Genomic DNA, 21,517 nt, shown 5'->3' on the forward strand with positions numbered 1-21,517 from the left:
CCGAAATTCAGACGAATTTCAATTCAGACCAAAACGAATTGCCCATGTCTACCATGTCATGCAAGCCTCAGATCACCAAGTGCAATGCCAAGCGTCAGATCGAATAGTGTACCGCATGCTGCCACTGGACCTGGAGCACTGGAAATGTGTTTTTTGAAGTGAGAAATCATGCTTCTCTGTTTGGTAGGTGCCAGTGGTTTTGTGGATTCCATGTTTTGGCGGATGTCAAGAGAACATTATCTGCCCGATTGCATTGTGCCAACTGTTTTGTGGAGGAGGGATGATGGTGTGGGGCTATTTTTAGGGGTTAGGCCTGGCCACATAGTTCCAGTAAAAGGAAATCTTAATGCTTCAGCATCCCAAGACATTTTAGACAATGCTATGCCTCCAACTTTGTGGGAGCAGTTTGGGGAAGAATTCAGTGAGTCACAGAATTAGATATTTTTAGCACTAAGTATATAGATTTTCAATATTTTTCAAAAATCAGTATTATTCGAAGTTATATTTATCCGCTCCTGATAAGCCTTTAGCGATGATAAAAACATCAATAATTAACCCATAAATGGCTTATCGGGAGCCAATAAACTGTCGATAAATGTTAGCAGACAGAATTTAATTTGAGGACAATGTTTGACATGAGATGGTTTGAGACAAGCTTACACAGTGTTTACGTTTTTCTTATTGATTTTTTTTATCCAAAGCAAATTAATATCAAACATGATTTTATTTGTAATATGTTATCTTTAGCTACTGCCACCATACAGGTTTATAGTGTTTCATCTTTCACATACTTATTTTTTTGCAGATAATGGGAAGCCTCCTACATTAGTGACAAGCATGATCGACTATAATATGCCAATAACTATGGCTTACATGAAGCACATGAAGCTGCAACTCCTAAACTCCCAGCAGGACGAGGTAACACTATTTTTTGTAACCCTGCAATAAAGTCCTGTAATGAAATATGACCTTTACTTATAAAATGATGTGCAAAGCAAATCTTTCAAATTTTTTTGGGGGGGTTGTGTGTGTTTTTTTCTCTGCTTATATGATTTCATTTTCTGGTATGTACAGTGTTTACAATGTTGTATATATTTAACTTTATGTCCACTTTGGATGTTCACTAAGGCCTACACAAAATACGAGTTTATTTCCACTGTCTAAGCCCTCTTTTCTTTTTGCCTCACACCTCAATATATGTAACCTGACTGTTTCCCAACCTGTGCTATCAATCAAGCTACACAGCCGGGGCAGTGAACATAGCCCTACCTGTACACGCCGATAATCTAGTTGGCAAAAAATAGATTATAATCTATCTTGCAAAAACATGAAAAACATTTTAGTTCTCTGATGGCTTGCCTTTTGTATTACATCAGGTGAGGATTGCTGAATATCAAAAGTTGGCTATCACTGTCAATATTATCCATTAACAGCATGGACTACATAGAAATAATATTTCTAGGGCAGATTTCCATATTGTTTTGCTTTGTTTTTTTATACCATTGCAACATCAGTACCTTTATTTTTATTTAATTTATTTGTACAAGATCCTGAAGAAAATGAGAGTCCGGATGTCAGGGCTTGGGGTTTTATAGCGCTGAAACAGGGTGTCTTGACAGCGAAGTGATTAAAAAGAACGCAGTATGTAGAGAAACCAAAAAAAGCAAGATGTATTGATGGTATAACTGAAAAGCAGGCAAATAAGACAAAGAACAGGTGGTAAATAAGCTACAGAGCTTGAGCAATTTTGCCAAGTAGAACAGACATAAATTGCATTAACCTGCCTCTAGCACTCTCTACCAATCAAGTTCCTCCAGTTTGGGCAAGATTGAGACTGATAATACGAATCAGTAAATTATACTTGTGCTGGTCCCTGGATAGTGGGAAGAGGCATCCAGTTTAGATTGAACTGTTCCTAAATGGTTTGAAATGAAACTAGGGGCAGCCACAAGACATTCTTGGCATAACCTCTAAAGGGCGCCGTACCTTTTGAAGCCTGTTAAATGCTGTGTGTGACACATTTGATTATACCATTACTAAGCAACCATATGTATGTTCTGCAAATTGTGTTTTAGTGACATGGTGACAAAATGGTTTAATAATGCCTTGATTTTGATTACGTATATTATAGAGTGTATTAACCAAATAAAGGCTGACAAGATGTCACTTTAATAAGACACAGATCGATACATAGCGATTGCTTACCATATAGAATTCAGATTGGGGTTGAAATCATCATAACTTTTATTAAATTGTCAACTTCCATGGACCATAATAAAAATGATCTCCCTAATTTTTCTCAAGCTTTTAATAAAAGCTTGAGCTCTTAGAGTACTTGGTGCAAATATCAGCCAGAGTATTTGGTGAAATGAATGTTGTCTGAAAGAATGCCTACTTTTATATTTCTGCTCAATAGTAATAAACTCGGTTGCTGATTGGCTAAGGTGTTTTTCAGGTGGGACATTATCCCAGACTGGCTCATAAAAACAGTAATTCAAGGTCCTAAAATGGACTGAAAAATCCTTCTCTTATCCAGAATGGGGCAGGTTCATGTGTGATATCACCCTAGGCAATACTTTACTATGTGGATCACACAGTTTTAATTTCAACGGTTACTCCAACCCGCTTTCAAGTGCACAGTTACTTAATCAGTAGCCACCCCCTCACCTCCCACCCCCTACTTAATGAGTAAAAAACAAAAAACAAATAAAAAGATTTAAACTTACCTGGAACAGAACCCCCCTGCACTGGTTTTCATGCCTTTTCTGATGTCAGTTTGTTTGCGTGGTCTAGTCAATTGATTTATAGAGAAGCAGTTGATTGGACCATTTCACCAATTCAGAGCGCATGAATTGGCTCTGAGACATTGAAAGAGGGAGGAAGGTAGGGAGGCAATATTGAAATAAAACAACAACAAATGCATAGAGAGACAAGAAGCTCTGTATATATGTTGCAGTGTGCAGTGCATGTTGACGATAGAGATATTTTTGCACAGAACTGACATTTGTTACAGACTGCTTAAGTCATGTGTGCCAGGTGTTTAACTAGGGCCCGGCTCAAAAATGCAAATATCTCAGTATGAACAGTGCTTCAATGTTAAAACGCTGCGCATACAGACTCCTACCACCATGACCACTTAGAGAAGCCCACGTTTTAAATCACTTTTATGTTATATTACTATTTTTAAACCAGTGCTAATTATTATGACGTAGTGTATGTATCTTTTTGTTGTTTGTTGTCATGGTTGCTTGACAAGCTGTTGTTTACATGGTAACATGTGCAGTTAAGGGTATTTTTTATTACAAAGTTCTGATCTGGTGACCCATACTAGATAAACAATGTATTTGGTCCTCATTGGAATTAAAAGTTGGAGTGACTACTGTATTGACTGCAAGTAGATCAGGAAAGGCAGTGAATAGAACAAAATCCCACTGGGATGTCTGAGATGTCAAGATGCCAGCGTTTATTAACATGACAAAGAGTTCTCTAAGAAGGGATACTTGCCCAACACACGCTATCTATCAGAACTAATAACAACAAATGTGTGATTTTCAAAGTGCTGGATATAAGCCATAACCTGCAGATCTATTTATAGCAAAACGTTGTTTATGAAGTTGGAGCCTCATTATATGCATGCTGTGTGATTATATATTTGTTTAACAAAAGCTGTTTCAATTTGGCTTAGGTAGATTCAAATGGTAAACAGGGTCATTTCAGACTGTATAACAGAAAGAAGCTTTCCTGGTGGACAACTTCATTAACATTTCACCAATCAGCAGACCATTTGTTCTCTTGTCACCTTGGTTTCCCTGATCCCACAGATTATAATTAGGAAGTTTGTCTGGGTTTACAGTCTGTATTTATACACACATTAGAGTCTGTGTGCTAACATGAAAGTTCAGACTGTTGGACAGATAGTAGACTATACAACTGTTTGTCACTCGTTCAAAGTCTGCACACGGTTTTCTTTCTTGGTGTCCAGACTGCAGGTTCACGTGATAGAAAACAATGGAAGTAGGAACACAAAAATGCAAGACATTTCTTCTAGAGAGTCCCAGAAAGCAAAAGTGGTTGAGTAAGAATCATGGTTGTGTTTGGCCCACAGGTCAGGGCTGATTGCAATGATTCATAGTCTGTTGAACAAGCCATGGATCAGGTAACCAGACATCAGATAAAGGAATAGGTATAAGTGAAGAAGACAAGTGAATGTCAGATATGTAGGAGACTGGACATTGAGCACAAGTGGACCAAATGATGGTGTGCCATCAAATATCTTGTGCTTGTCCATATGCACAACATGTCAATCGCAGGTGGAGATACTCAAATAGTGCATTCATAATTTTAACAAGTACAATCATGCAAGTAAGCATCCAGTGTCAATATAGCCGCCATGCATTTTACATGATGCCTGCTTACACACTTGGAATTAGGTCTCACAATGACAACCTACATCAGCTCTTGAAGCAGCTAGATGACCCCAAAAATTCCAATCAATCATTACATCTGTCTAATCTCAACCCCTGCTGACATAATTACATTTTTCCATAAAGCACAATGGCAAGTGAGCTACACTTTTTACAATGTTTAAAAACACTTTGGGTGGGGAAACTCCCCCCCCCCCCCCCCAAAACATTTCATAAACGTATCTAATAGCATTTTCCAATAATTCTATAAGTTTGTGCTTGTTACAATAGTGAACTATGTATGACAAACCAATGTTTCAGAAATGTATTGAAATATGTTATATATATATATTTCACTTTTACCCTAGTGTAAAATTCCAAGCAAAATTAATTTGGGAAACTAGAGAAATGGTTTATATCATAGATTTATCATCGGATGCATCAGCTAATAAATGCTGAGATAACACATTTCACAGTAAAGTAAACACAAACAGGGATGTTAATAAGTAGATTGTGTTTAAGTGTCTCATTATGATCTAGATTTCTCAAAGCCATTTAATTCCTGTCATGTATTTACTGTTGTGTTTACACACTGTCTGTGATGTATATCCCGTGTCTCAGGAGAATATACCACACTTTAAGTAGGCAAGTTGTTTGTTTTTAAATAGGTAAACTATAATAGACTATATTTTATATTATAGAAGTCACTGGAAGATAAGTGATTTAACCAAGGCTTAACATAACATTATACCAGGGAACTAGATGAATTTACTGGTTAAACATCAAGGCTGCTGTGGAATATTGGCATACTTCTTGGTCAGTAGGACTAGGTTAACAGTATATGGATATTAGACATGTGCACAAGTGAAATTTTAGTTTCGTACGAATGATTTCGTACTAAATAGAAATTTAATTCGTCAATCCCCAAATTTGTTAAAAATGTATTTGTTTTCGTCCATTAAGACTTAAATAGCACTGTGCATGCGCAAAAAAAGAGAAAAAAAGGACGGAGGGAGCCGGCAGCGCTACCAGCTCCATCCTTGTAATAAATATATAACCATTTCTACCCTTCCTTCCTATTCCTGCCCGCTGTCATTTCAAACTAAATATTAATCAGTATGGGGGTCACTATGACCCCCATATTGATAAAAGGGAGGTTAAATCCTCCCGAATGCCCCTACTTGTGGCATGTCACCTTAACAAATTTAAAACTACTAGTGACTTTTGCTGCCCAGTCACTAGTGCAATAAGGGGGGGCCTGTCACAGTTTAAAGTCTCCCGCATGCCCCTACCTGTACCAGGTCCCCCTCCTACCCCCCCCCCGTGTAGTAGGGGCATGTTGCCTAAATAGCAGCAACCAGCGGCTGCTCACTGTCATTTCAAACTGGAAATAAAAATCAGTATCTCGGGGGGGGTGGAGCTTAACCAGCGAGCTAAACGGACGCCATTTCGACAAGCTCCCCAGTCAACAGGCACAAACTGCAGAAAATCCCAATTCCCTCAGCCAATCCAACTTCCACCAACCTCCAGCTGGACTCCCTACCTTCTCCAGAGCCGATAGATGCCCTTCTTTGCGGCTTCCACCCAGCCGAAGCGGAGACGGAAGGTTGGGGCCTACCCCACTCTAACAATCCCAGACCTGGTGAAACTACTCGGTGGCTACGGAGCGCGACAAGCGCGGGACGAAGCCTCCTTCCAAAGGCCAGATCATCCTGCACACACACCAGCCATGGGCCGCTGCTCACAGCGACCACAAGCCACGGAACAAAACTGGGGCATAGGGGCCATGCTTCAAAGGCCTGCTCCGGCTAAAACTACTCCCGTGGACACACCACGTACGGCGACTCACTACCAACACACGGATCAACCGGAGGCAGAAGCAACTTCAGAAGCCCAAATAGGGCCACAACACCAACTAGACCCTCCAGCAGACATGACCCCAACATCCATGCATGATTTAAAAATCCTATTATCGGACTTCCACAAAATCCTTGCGGCGGAACTGGCCCCCATCAAAAAGGACATCACTGCCATAAACAGGGTACACACAAATGAAAAACACATTACAGACATACCTAGCTGAGCTGCAAGAAACAATGCACCACCTTCAGGCGCAACAAAGAGCCATAATGGCACAGCAGACAACCATGGAGGAACGCCATCGGCGCACAAATATAAAAATTAGAGGCATCCCAGCAGCCATCTTGCCAGATGAACTGATGCACTACACAAGGCGCCTTCTGGCCACTATTCTGCCTCACACCATGGTCAAGAAGATGGTCACTGAGGAGATCTACCGCCTGCCTACGTCCTCAAAGGCACGCTCTAGCACACCCAGAGATGTGATACTCAGGTGCCCAAATGTCCACGACAAGATCCAGGTCATGTCTGCATTAAAAGGTAAACCACCCCTGATATTTGAGGGCGCTAGCCTAACTTTTTTCCAGGATCTTACAAAATCCACCCTCATGTGGCGCAAAACCTTCAGCTCCCTCACAAACAGACTGAGGGCAGCAGACATCACCTATAGATGGGGGGCAAACGGATCCCTGGTGATACCACAGAACGGAACCCAACTCACACTTGCCTCCATGGAAGAGGAACCTACAATAATACAGGCCTTGGGACTGGACCCACCGACTGCCAACTCACCCTCAAGACCCTCTACTACCAATTGGGACCCAGAGCACACCGCACCGTTTGTCCCGCGGAACAGAAGCCCTCGGTCCTCGGACCCAAGACGGCCTCAATGGACTGGCTGACAATGAGGCACAGTAGGGACACCTTCCCAGCGCTCACCTTTACTTCAGGTCTAAAGACTGCAAAGTTGTTTTCATTGAACGTTTAACATTTTTTATAGTACCCCATTGTCCTTGGTGGCAACAATATCTATTTTTGTGCCCCAATTTGGAAACCAAGTGCCGTTTTGGAAACGTTACCATCATTTCTACAGTTCGTGTAATCAATGTGAAACTCACAATTGTTTATTATCTTGTCCTTTTTTTCTGATCTCTGTTTTTGAGCCGGTAGTTGTAAGTTTTTGATGTCTTCAAACGTTTGATAGGGGTTAAAGCCAAGCTCAGTGTCCCGTGACTAGTGGCCTTTACCCTCATAAGGCTGAATAGTGACACTAAAAATATATGAAACACACTTTACTATTTTCAATCTACAAAAACAAGATTAAATGGTCTGACAAAATGTATATATTGCTAGAGTCCATTAAATGCTGATATTATATCGATGACAAGTCTAGAATACTGAACGGGAGTTGGCCTTTAAAAGGGCAGCATAGTAAATGTACAGGTTATATTCGACCCATTACCTACCGTCATAGTGATCATATAGCAAAGTACATTATTCTGCAAAGATTAGGGTTTGTCCTGCACTTTTAGTGGGTGTAGAAATTTAAGCTCGTGGGTTTGTGAAGTCTAAAATGAGTCAGGAATTGCATGTAAAAGCACAGGTCAGGAGAAATCTGTCTAACCTCACACCACACCTGAGTTACAAAAGGACATTTAAAAGGTTTAATGTTTGTGTTGCTGCGATCCCTACTAGAAGACTGACACACGTACAACCCGCGACAGGCCTAATCCTGACATGGACCGTACTTGACTGACACCACAGGCTCAACGGGACCCACTCCCGCACGATATAAAGCTCGCCACACTTGGGAAGCTGGTACACCCAAGACGGGGCCATGACACAAACGCTTAATAGAGTGACTGATACACTCTTACCACGACCCCCCCCCCCCCCCCCAACAACTCCCTAGGTTAGGAGTTTCCATCACGTGAGGCAGAGACCACACTTACGGTAGGAGGCTGTACTGGACAGCCCACACGCTTCAGAAGTCACTTACTGGTGCACACCCGTCAATATGCCCACGGGACACCATACCGACACATACAGGCACATCCAAGTGTCATAGCCATGGAGGCACCACATACTCCATAACTACTTAACACACGGAACGCGGATACCAGAACCGAATATACGACTCAAACATACAAATAACACATGTTACGCGGGAAATGACCCGGATCCAAGTTATTGCTTGTATTTAAAAATTATATAACTGGTGCAGTCTCACAAGATGCAAGATAAAAATGTTGAGGCTATGTACTGGAAATTCTGACTTGCAATGTACTGTTTTACTGTCATGCAAAGCACCGCAAAAATAAAGAATTTAAAAAAAAATAAAAAATCAGTATCTTATATAGAAGTGATAGAGAGCTACGGTAAGAGTACATGTAACCAAAAGTTATAGCAAAACCTATAACAATGTTGCAATATAAAAACATAGCTATTTAGATCTAAATAGCTACTTTTTAGACATACTCTTACTGTACTCTTTACACTTCTGTATAAGATACTTTTATATCCAGTTTTAAATGACAGCGAGCAGCCAGTGGCTGCTCGCTGTCATAAAACGATATATAAATCAGTATGGGGGTCACTATGACCCCCATATTGATAAAAGTAAGGTTAAATCCTCCCGCATGCCCCTACTCATGGCATGCTGCGAGTAGGGGCATGTCACCTAAACAGCCACTGGCTGCTCGCTGTCATTTAAAACTACTAGTGACTGGGCAGCAATTGCTGCCCAGTCGCTAGTGCAATAAGGGGCGACCTGGCCCAGGTCCTCCCCGTTCCCCCATGGTGGGGAACACAAATAACTAAAATGGGGGGGACATAGTGCCACCCCACACCTCCATCCGTTACCCACAGATGGGGGCTATTAATATAAATGGGGGACCTAATGTCCCCGCCCATGAGCGGCGGGTGGGGACTCTAAATAAATAAATAATGGGGGGGCCTAATGTCCCCATCAGGTACCCACCCATGAGCGGCGAGTGGGGACCCCAATTAATTAAAGAGGGGACCTAATGTGTGACCCCCATAGGTTTTAATGGGGGAATTAACATTTATTACAAAGAGGGAGCTGGTAGCGCTGCCGGCTCCCTCCTTGTTTTTTTTTTTTTTGCATGCGCAGTGTTATTTCTCCGTGATGTGGGGGTAATTCCCCTGCAGCACGGAGTCTATTAAACAAACGATAGGAAACGAAAAGTTAATGCATTCGTTTATATTTAGTTTGTAGGGCTTTCGTTTACGAATATAAAAAAAAAACACATTTCCGGAAGAAATCGTATTCGTACGAAAACGAATGCAGATGTATAATGGATATATTGGATGGGGACACTATGCTTTATACATTATTCCATTGCTGGATGCATGATCAACTATGTTACAATCCATAGTACCCTCTACTATCTGACTTTTCATATGTTTGCAAGCAGAATGTTCTGATATGTAAGAATAAATAAGATTTTAGTGATGTTCTTTATAGTAGGACATAGCTTAAAGAGACACTGCAGAGAGGAATCTCTATTAATTATTAGATTGCATTTATAACACATTTACAAAATAAAGACATATAATGATTTATACAATTTTTAAAATGAAATGATGTAGAGTCATACCTATGTTAGGTTGCTTCCAAAAAAAAAAAAAAAACTTTTGTTAATTCTCCCTTATATCCTATGCAAGTGCTAAACATATCCCATATACCACTGGCAGCAGAGGATTATATTAACTGTAATTCAGCAGATCCATTCATGAAATACAAAAATAACGTATCATGTATGCAAGTCAAAAGAAACTGCTGTGTGTTTATTACCTTACCACATAGCTCAATTTCCAGTTTTCATCAATGGAGCTTGTGTACACTTCCAAAACAGAGTGAACCTGTTAGCATTTGAGAGTGGCAGGCATACTCCATACAAGTACTTGTATGGTGAGGGAAACAGTCCTCCCCTTTCTGTTGTTTGAATTTCTGTGATAAATGTTGCCAATAGCTGCGGTTTTTACTAAAAGAGAGAATTCAGATCGGGAAAGGAAAGCCACTAGCATTATAATGCATGCAAATAACATAGGTTTTTAGGACCATTAGAGTGCCCCTTTTACTAGACAGCAATGTTTCAACTCAATTTGTCTGTAAATGTCATGGATCAAACCTATGTTCTGTTTATTGCCCTAGAAATGTCATATTTTGCATCCAGCAATTGTAACTGTACTATCATTGGATGAACACACATAGTAGCCAATCAAATTCTAGCTTTATTTCCAAAGGTTCTGTTTTTGTTCCTAATGTCTCTCACTGCGATATTTATTACATTTTCTCTAAATTAGAAGTCTTCTTGTGCCAGTAAAATGCATACATAATTGAATATTTCATGGTGCACTATTTCATGCAAAAGTCATCTATATTAAGCCATTGCTGACCCTTTAAGTGTTATTGTAAGTTATTATAAGTATAGTAACACTGCTTGCCAAACATTACTATAAGTCATATGAATGACAGTCTTTTTTGCTTATACAAATCAGAGGATTGTGACTGCATAAATCAAGATCAGGAAGGACACGTTGTATATTTTTCTGTAAGGTAATAGCCCAACTTATTTTGGGTGGATATGAATCCCCACTAAACACAACAGAAATACTGATATCCTTCTGTTCAGTCAATTATCCCTACTGTTTATGCGCTGTGTGGCAGCGTGTCACCAGTGTTTATCTGCTGTGCTTCTGTAGCTGCACAAGGAAGTTGAAACAAACTGTGATTTAATGCAAAAGTGTATGTTTTGCCAGTGACCTTTGTATCTCAGAATCTGAACTGTGCATGTATGTTTACAGGATGAAAGCTCGATAGAAAGTGATGAATTTGATATGAGCGACTCAACTAGAATGTCTGCTGTGAACTCCGACCTCAGTTCTAACCTGGAAGAAAGGATGCAAAGCCCGCAAAATGTTCCTGGTCAGCAAGATGGCAAGTATTTTTTTACTTTTCCGGAATTAAATTGTGTTAATCGGCAGTACATGCAGCTCATTGCATACATTAAAAAAATATGCACGTACCTTGTACCTTGTTTTCGATTTTCTATAATTATACACACTCTTTCTATAACAAAATGGCAAGTTAGAACCACTGAAAAAAAATGTTTTTGCTTTGTTTTATTTTGGATTTTTTTGAACATTGTTTTTTTATTTATCTACACGTTGGGTTGTAAAACATCTTAATTTGCTTTCAACGTTGGTAAATATTTGTATTGTATTTCCTTAGTAAGCCTGTGGTTATAATTAATAAATCTACCAAGGAACACCCAGCACTTAATTGTGGTTTTTAAACATTCCATTTTTTTTTTTATTGACAACCGTCTTTTACTTGGAGTACACCCGGGCGTTGATTCCTCTATCACAGTGTCTGTGCAGGTTAATTATCATGACTTCATGCAAGTAGAGCGGTGATTAAAGCACAGGCCTCAGAAAGTGTGGTACCAGCATGATGCAGGCTTCCTGTGACCTTCTGCAAATCTCTTCTTATTCCTGTCAGTCAAATGCAGAATAATTCTACACACTCTCTATTGGAACGGGATTTGATGTTCTTGTTTGTGTTCTTTTCTTTACGAACTGCTGTGTAAATCACAAAAGATATTTCAGAGGGGGTCTGTGGTGTTTGGGTATTAAAAGGTCTACACTGCCAGTATTTTATTCCTGATCTACCATTTGTTTGAGTTGAAGATGATCTATAAAACATCAGTAGTGAGCATTGTCCTGGGTAGAATCCTTTTTTTCTGTAATACCGGTATCTTTGCATCAAAATTCCAGATATTGGTTTGTTGTCTTCAAAGTTACCGGTACTTACTTTTGGAATTTGTGGTTGACGTCAAGGGGAGTGCAATGCCTTTTTCACATAATCAAACCCATGTTTTTTTCTATAAGCATGGAAGGGGTGTCAGGAGTTATTGTCCCCCGGCCACTAGCATACAGGAGTTTTATGGTGCAGCCTCAAACCAATCTGCAGAGGATTAAAAAAGCAGGTGGTGTGTGGGATGTCTGTTAGCAGAGTACTGCTGGAATGAAGCAGTAGGCAGGAATTGTTATCTAAGCTTGGACTAACTTATTGGGATTTGCCATGGACTGCAATATTTGGCGTTAAGCATACCTCCCAACCCTGGTGTGCCAAGAAGTGGGACACTGGAGGGAGAGGGTGAAGGGACATGCCAATGATGCTATTGAGTCTAACGATGTGCTCACGCTATACTTGTTGTTGACAGTTTCCTGGTGTCCCCATAAGCAGGATACCAGGGAACTACGTCAGGACCATAGGCAAGGACTTGAAAATCGGGACTGTCCTGACTAAATTGGGAAAGTTGGGAGGCTTGGGTTGAGTAGGCTGCCATACAATCAGAGTGAATCACTTAAGTGAGAATTCAAGGGGAAATTAAAGTGAATTTGAAATATCTAAAATAGAAACATTCTCTAAGTTATCTGTGCTTTCACTTCATCTACTCTGGCCTTAAATTTGAGATTTACTTTGAATTCAGCTTGAATTCTCACCTTAGTAAATATGAGTAGTATGTATGGCGTTCCTGGAGATGTTTACACATGACTGGAGGCTGATAATTAATGAGGCAGTACTGGTGAGTGCTTGATTCATAACACACACAATTTAACGTTGGTCGCACTGAAGGCAGTGTAAAAATAATCTATGACTCTTAGGCATCCGCAGCTGTCTGTGAATGCCCAGCTCACTGAACAGGTTATATTAATAGAGGTTGCAGGGATATATGATGTCACACCTTGAGACTCTAGTAACCTCCATCTGTCCAAGACATATGTCACATGCGCCATTCACATGGAGATCTGTTTTGTGTGCATAAAAGGGAAGTTAATGTGTACTTGCCCCCAGGCTGAAAGATACTTTATTACTTTTCTTAAATATTGTTATCACTGATGATAACATACCGCTGCAGATCCTACTAGGTTCATCTAGCGTATTACAAATACTCGGGTCAACTATGCTGTTGACAAATTCAGTACTAGCTCAATAATTACAGGTCTCCTCTCATCCCAGGTAACTACAGTGTAGATGTGTTGTTTCAATGCTTATAGTTCATTAAACAAACTAAGGATAAAAAAATAATATTAAACTCATTTATGTTTATGATATACTGTATACCCAAAAATGAGTTTGTCAATTAATTGTGTGCTGCAAATGACAGTCGAAGTGTCTATATTGTTTGTTTTAGGCATTTGTGTAAATTACTGTATATTGGTAAAATTCAGTGTTCTCAAGACTGGAGATAAGGGCTTTATTGTTGCTTTATTGTTTGTTTATGTGTTTTTATTGTTTATAGTATCAGACTGAATAATATATATTGTGACACCTTTGATAGCACAGTTTATGTATTTACCTCCTGTCTGTGGGATCTTGTTATGAGACTGTGTGGTACTGAGGCAAGCTCTGAATCTCGACCTAGTGAGAACATTTCTTCTCAATATGGGTCAGATAAAGAAACATATGTCCAAATTAAAACGCTCCTGGTAATTCAGTCTGAGATAATGATTTACTAACAATAGGCAATTGTCTCAGTCTCTTTCTTTGCAGTGTGCATTACAGTGGAGTTACTTAATAGAAAGGCTATAAAAGGCTATAAAAAAGTCAATGCACACCATACTCCGAATTGGAAATAAATAAATAAATTAATACTCCTAATAAATAAACAAATGCCCACATATAGTACAGCACAAATGATGTTAGTTATTGTTTAGTTATAAATCATATAATGACATAATACTTTAAATTATAAATGAATGTTTGTTTGTTTATTTATTTATAAAATATTTTACCAGGAAAGGTACATTGAGAGTTCTCTCGTTTTCAAGTATGTCCTGGGTCCACAAAACATTGCATTGATACAATAGGATACAATAGTACTAAAAATACAATATACAAACAAAATATATATGTGAAATGTTTGGTAGTGTGAATCCAGAATCACATTTAGTACTTTGTTTATATTATCAAAATAGGCTACTATTTTCATTTCAAATGTATTTTATTCCTGAGTGTTTTTAAAGGACCACTAAATGAAGTGTTCTGGGTGCCAGGTCCATCTAGGGTTAACCCTGAAGCTGTAAACATAGCAGTTCAGAGAAACTGCTATGTTTACATTAGGGTTAATCCAGCCTCTAGTGGCTGTCTCATTGACAGCCGCTAGAGGCGCTTCCGCGCTTCTCACTGTGAAAATCAGGGAGGGAGCCGAGGGAGCCTGGCGCTGGAGAAAGGTAAGTGTTTAACCCCTTCCTCCCCCTTCAGCTCGGCGGGAGGGGGGCCATGAGTGTGGGGGGATCTAAAGACCCTACAGTGCCAGGAAAACAAGTTTGTTTTCCTGGCACTATAGTGGTCCTTTAAGCTCGGTATAAGTATTCTTATTTTTAGGTTTGGGATGGTGTCATCAGCCTAGTTAAAATGGTGTCCAGCTGAGATACAATATTTGTTTTGTTTGTGTTTTGATCAAGTGTATATGTAGGTCCATTCTGATATGTGGCTTTTGTGAGGATTACCCAACAGCTCAAGTAGTTTGCCTTTTGGTAAGCTAGGTTTAGCTCATCTTGTGCCAATACAAAGAGAACCAAGGCCATTTGCATATCAGACTGATCCCACCCAAGAGAGTGTTCCTGATACAAAATGCAGGCCGTCTCTCTCTGCACGAGATATTCAGCGATCCCAGATGATGGTTTCAGACTTGTTAGGCCTCATCAGTGAGTCATAGCCATTATCTTGCTAGGCACCGTGAGCAGGAGGTCCACAACTGGAATACCCTTTATACTTGGAGACAACAAAAAAAGCAAGATAATTCTGAGAATGGACAACAGCTCAAGTAACTTGCCCTCCAGTGGGTCTCCACTCAGATCTCAAGCTGGTTTTAGGTCATCTTGTGCCATTACAAAGAGAACCTAGGCCACATGCATAACAGAATGAATCCACCCAAAAGGGCGGATCAAAGTCAAAATGCAAGCCCACTCTCTCTGCACAAGAGATACAGCAACCCCAGATGATCGCTTTCACCTTGTTAGGCCTCATCAGCGAGGTATAGCTTGCACCCCTCTAAGCACTGTGAGCAAGGTAGCATCCTCTGTGTCATGCTGTGCACTTGAAATCACAGCCTAAGTAAAAATCTTCTCATCACTGCAGCGTCAGAGGAGGCAGTGCTTAAAACAGGGTGCAAGAGAATACAGAATGGGCAACAGCTCAAAACTGGCTATGTTTCATTTTTTTGTTCAGATGCCAACCATCACCAAGAGACAGGAAAAGGCTGGACCATCATTTGTAATGGCTCAGTGCAATAAAAATGTCACATTCAATAGTATATGCAGCTTGTCAAACACAATTTGTCAATGTCACTTCTGTCAATGTCAACATGTAACAGCATGCGCCATGTGCACTGTGCCAGGGGCATATTTATCATATGCTAATCAGATCATATTGTGGCATTATGCAAATTTTGAGGTTGTCCAAATGTAAATAATTATCAAAATAACTCTACTTGACATTATGTTCGACAGAGCTTGCTATAGATGGCAGGAATGGTATTTAAAAGTAGCCAATCAATGGCCATATAGTTACTTTGAACTACAACTTTTATTTGGATTAAAACCTGTTTATGGCTGACATTCTCATATTATAAGCTCCTTTACCTGCTGTAGCCTGACTCTCTGTTCATTGACAGCTGTATAAAACACCCAGTCATTACAAGTTACTAGTGACACTAATATTTTGTTCTGCATCCCGTAGAGAAGTCTTTCACTCTGTTGTGTGGCGCTAACGCGACTAGGAGAGATTGACAAGAACTGACCTTTTTGAAGTTGACATTGTTGCTTACAGAGCAAACTATGAAGTACACTATAGAACAAAAGCGTAAAATGTGTATGTAACAAAAAGAAAGGACGAGAGAAACTATCTTAGGAAAAGCTTTGTTGAAATGGAATGGTATAAAGTGCAAATCCTTTTAGGAGAGAAACCATTTTCATTTAAATGTAGAGGTGTAGCAGGACATAAGTGAAAATGTAGAAGAATAAAATATATAAAGGTAATGAAGCAGTGTAGGTACATTAACGAAGGTTAGCAGAAGTGATGTGTGAAAGCAGTGTTTTTTTCCAAGAGTACGGCTACAATTTTATGCTTCCATTTTAAGAACAATCATTTTAAAGTGATTGGTGCAGTTTAAGGTTATGTAATAAATTACACTAGAGTTGGTTTTCATTGCATTAAATCAACGATATGGCCTCAATTTAATATTTTGGATACGTTTTTCAAATGTTCAAATCTGTTTAAAAAACCCAAAAACTTTCCAAGTGATTTATATATAGAAGTAATTTTAAAGTATACAGGAATTTTTGTAGATAAATCATTGAAAAGCATATCCAAAAATATTAAATTGAGTATACTGTGTCTTGCGCACTCCATAATGTTTAACGTTTACATTGCATCTCGGACAGCATCCCAGAGGCGTGCTGAAGATCATGTGAACACACTTGTGACATCGTTGTCCTCTGTAACCAATCAGAACCCAGTATAGGGTGTATGTACTTTCTGTTTGTCCTTGTTTCCTTGCCCTGTCGTGGTTTCTGTTTACTCGAGAGTGCGTATTTTAATATACTTACCTGTGTTTTTTAAATTTGGCGTGTCTGCCTTTTCCTTGCTGTCCATTATCCTGACCTTGGTTTGTTTCTCGTTTTTCGTGTACCTCTGTTTTTACGTTTATTCTGTCTCTTCTTGCAGACATTCTGACTTGTTCTTTTCAAATTGTTCTTATTGAAAAGTTTTGCTTTATATAACATAAGTATAACTAGCGGAAAAGGGGAAAGACATTAAGGGACACCCAAAATAAAAAATAAAAATAAAAAATGAAGAAAAATTACTAAAATAATTCTGTATATCGATATGGAGTGGGAATATCTAATGTGGTCTAGATGTCAATGGTAGGAGTATACAACATACAATAGATTGATCGATGCTTAATCCCATTGCATCTAAACAACTTCTTAAAAGAAAAATAACGCTTTGGTGGATTTGGAGGAGGGCCATCAAAATTAAAAAAACATTTGAAATGGATATGGGAAAGAAAAATTCTCCCCAAAAAAGAAAAAAAAACAAGTATATACAGAAAAAAAAAAAGGCCTAGCCCGACCCCTCTAAGAACGCATTCATACTTTATCTGTAACTTAGGTTTGGGTGTTAGGGACAAGTCAGTCTCTACACTACTTGCTATCATTAGTGTTGGGCCTGAATACCTCATTACTGAGCTTTTCTGATTTGCCTTCTGTTTTTTCGTGTCATTCTATTTACACCTTCTAAAATCCTACATAAGAATTGTAAAAACATAATCTCATGGTATGACATATTCAAGCAACAGCCCATTGACTATTACATGAGGAAATAAAGCTAATTATATGTGTAAATCATTCTAAATTGCATTCTAAAATGCAGTTCAATGCAGTAATGCGAACGATCTGCCCCAGTTATCTTCTCTTTTACTGAACTTGTCTTCAAATGTTTGGTTAAGGCCAGAGTCGAGATTAACTCTGGGGCCAAATGCCATTGCAGATTAAATGTGAGAAGGTCACTGGTAATCATGAACAAGGTTTGATAATAGTTTGAGTTGGCTCTTGCCACTGTGGGTTATTCTATAGTTACCATATTTCCCATTGAAAAGACAACAACAAATAATAATTCATTTTATGGCTGAGATAGGCAAAACTCACATCTAGATTAATTCCGTTATACAATGAAAGGCCTGCTGTCATTTAAATACATGACTAATAATCTGCAACTGTACACTGGGAGTCCAAAAAGACTTGTGAAATGTATTAAATATGTATGTAATGTGTCCTGTTGTGCAAGGTTCCCAGTATTTTAGGGAGACAAATGGAAAAAAAAATAAACAGGTCTAATAGAAATCAAAACTATAAAATGATTGCTAAACAAAGCTGGGATTCAAATTCTGTTCTTTAGATCCATAAATATGAAAATGTATTTGGTATCTTTTTTAATTTATTACAGCCTCAGTGTTCTGTACATTTCTGACTTCCTGTGTCCTATTCACATTTTCTTTTATCTAGTTTAAATACAATTTGAGGCATGGCTGTTTTGAGCATTTTGTCATGTTGCATAGCAGTGCAACCACATGAAGGAACGACAGGGTCACGAAAGACCTGGGTGTGAGTGGGTGGACATCAGCATCTTTAAAAGATATTTATTGGGTTGTTGTTTTTTTTGGTCACTACATCATCTCTTTTAAGTGTGTTGCTGTTGGTGGAGGGCATTATCGATCACTAGAAAAGGTCAAAATAACAGGATTTATAACACAGTTTACTCTACTCTTTATTACATTATTACATCATTTCCACAATATTCGTCTAGAGGGCATTTTTGAATATTTCAGATAAAATCAGATTGTGAAGTTTTATGCTATGTCATCCTCATAGAGAGATTCCCATTAGGACAGAAGAATTCAGTTGTTCTTTGTGAGAATTTTATGCACGTAGCAATATTACAAAAAAAAAAAATAGAAAAGAATAAATGCAGTATTCTTTTGTTTTCTAATAATTCATATTCAATAACCGCCTCTTGAATTTACAGCTTCTTCTACAAAGAACCAAAGCATTTTTAGCAGTTTGCTGACTCTTTGAAGTTATGCCTTTTTTTAAAAATGATGGCGTAAACATGTATTTGGTGTTATATTTTGCACAGGATAAATTTGTTCGTTATCATTGGGTAGTATTTATCACATCTCCCCGAAATAGATTAGATTTTGACAGAGGGGAAGAAACCTTGATTTTTATCAGAATTTTAATCAGTACTGAATCCTCAGCTTAGTTATCCAGAAACAATATTCGAATACACACAGGATGTAAATCCTGGCATATACAATAACAAACAATGTTAAATACATGCAATAAGCAAAAAAATGTTTTTACATAGACAATCCAATATTTATTGTTACAGCAGTGTAGCAATATAGCAATGTGAATAGTTGTGGGGCTACTTAATATGCTAATTAGCCATCCTTGCCCCGCATAATATTGTACTTCATGTGTGCAGTATTTATTTTGAGTCGATCCCCAGATGGCAGCTGTCATGAACAGTAAATCAACATATACGACAGATATTAGACTGCCCCATGTGTCTAGTTCCGGTGTCATATGAATCTCAAAAACATGGATGTATATAAGAGATTATTTTCAGCTTATTCCCTTACATACACGTGTGTTGGCATTTTACTAATTGGTCTATAACTGAAATAAGGAGAATGCTTTTGTTTATTTATTATATTTATTTCTTAAGTAAACTATATATAACTATAAAGTATATAACTTTACTACATAGTATCTAACTTCGTCTAAGATATGTTAATTCTGTTAAGAGAAAATAAAAATGCTGAGCTTGATAGCTACATATTCAATCGAAAATGTTTTTAAACTTTTGTTTTTTTTAACCCCTTAAGGACCAAACTTCTGGAATAAAAGGGAATCATGACATGTCACACATGTCATGTGTCCTTAAGGGGTTAAATATGTAGATATTTGTGTGTGTTTGACATTGATCGTGAGGTAATTTTCTATATGACTTGCAGAACCTATTATTCATTCATATTCACACTTTAACTGAATTTCTATTAGTTCCTAGTAACTGTTATTAAACCCTTAACACCCTTATACAGTTACAACCTTAGCCTAGGAAAGTGAAAGAAGTAAATGTTTTAGTACATATGGATTTAAGGCAATATTGTGGCTGCCTATCTACAGCTTTATTTTAACTACTTGCCCCCAGCAGACTTTGCAAATCTTGTACCATTTAAATGCAGAGCTCTTCCCCTCTATGAAATATGGGCATGAGTGTGGTTTCAAATTTAAAGGAACACTAAAGCATAATAAAGCCTCAAATATATAACATAATCACAACTTTACAAACTATGGAAAAAACATATATATATATACATAGATGCAATTTGTCAGTTGTTTGCAACATCTTAATTTGCATATTGTGATTATGCAAACAATGCATTTTCCAGTTTCACCAACAAAGAGAAATGGAGAGTCATCACATGTCTGAAAATAAAAATCTCCTTTAACCCCTTAAGGACTGAGCCAAATGTACACGTTGTGAACAGAAAAAAACATAAACAAAACCTGGCATTTGCGCTATATGTCTGTCCAACCGTAATTCACCTCTTTCATATTAAATGCACCCACCTTATTATATATCATTTTATTCAGGGGAAACAGGGCTTTCATTTAATATCAAATATTTAGCTATGAAACATAATTTAATATGAAAAAATGGGAGAAAATAAGACATTGTGTTATTTTTTTAGTTCTACATGACATTTTAACTGTCAATGTCATAATACTGTTTCATTTTACTGCAATAAAATACACATATTTGTATTCAGCAAAGTTTCACGTGTAAAATAGTACCCCCTATGTACAGGGTATATGGTGTTTTGGGAAGTTACAGGGTCAAATATAGCACGTTACATTTGAAATTGAAATTCGCTAGATTGGTTACGTTGCCTTTGAGACTGTATAGTAGCCCAGGAAATACATTTACACCCATAATGGCATAACATTTGCAATAGTAGACAACCCAAGGTATTGCAAATGGGGTATGTCCAGTCTTTTTTAGTAGCCATTTGGTCACAAACACTGGCCAAACTTAGCATTAGTATTTGTTTGTGTGTGAAAAATGCAAAAAACGCCAATTTTGGTCAGTGTTTGTGACTAAGTGGCTTCTAAAAAAGACTGGACATACCCCGTTTGCAAGACCTTGGGTTGTCTACTATTGCAAATGGTATGCCATCATAGGGGTAATTTTCATTCTTGGGCTACCATAGGGTCACAACGTAAGCAATCTGGCGAATTTTTGTGAAAAAAAATGAAACACAAGCCTTATATTTGACGCTGTAACTTTTAAAAACACCATAAAACCTGTACATGAGGTGTACTGTTGTACTCGGGAGACTTCGCTGAACACAAATATTTGTGTTTCAAAACAGTAAAAAGTATCACAGCAATAATATCGTCCGTGTGCTGTTTGTGCGTGAACAATGCAAAAAACTTCACTTTTACTGACGATATCATCGTTGTAATACATTTGACTGTTTTGAAACACTAATATTTGTGTTCAGCGAAGTCTCTCGAGTAAAACAGTACCCCCTATGTACAGGTTTTATGGTGTCTTGGAAAGTTATAGGGTTAAATATAGTGCTAGC

The 21,517-nt window shown here is 38.3% G+C and overlaps 1 protein-coding gene across 2 annotated transcripts in view; it reads left to right on the forward strand.

Annotated features, from left to right (window-relative positions):
• The window catches only part of NOL4 (nucleolar protein 4), a 305,245-nt gene that overhangs the window by 159,283 nt on the left and 124,445 nt on the right, over positions 1–21,517 (forward strand). For both annotated transcript variants that reach the window (XM_063451430.1, XM_063451431.1), the window contains exons 4-5: positions 806–918; positions 11,094–11,226. In XM_063451430.1, the coding sequence (XP_063307500.1) occupies positions 806–918; positions 11,094–11,226 (246 nt within the window). The remainder of the gene's footprint in view (positions 1–805; positions 919–11,093; positions 11,227–21,517) is intronic.

This window comes from Pelobates fuscus, chromosome 4 (assembly GCF_036172605.1).
Source record: "Pelobates fuscus isolate aPelFus1 chromosome 4, aPelFus1.pri, whole genome shotgun sequence".
Lineage (NCBI taxonomy): Eukaryota > Metazoa > Chordata > Amphibia > Anura > Pelobatidae > Pelobates > Pelobates fuscus.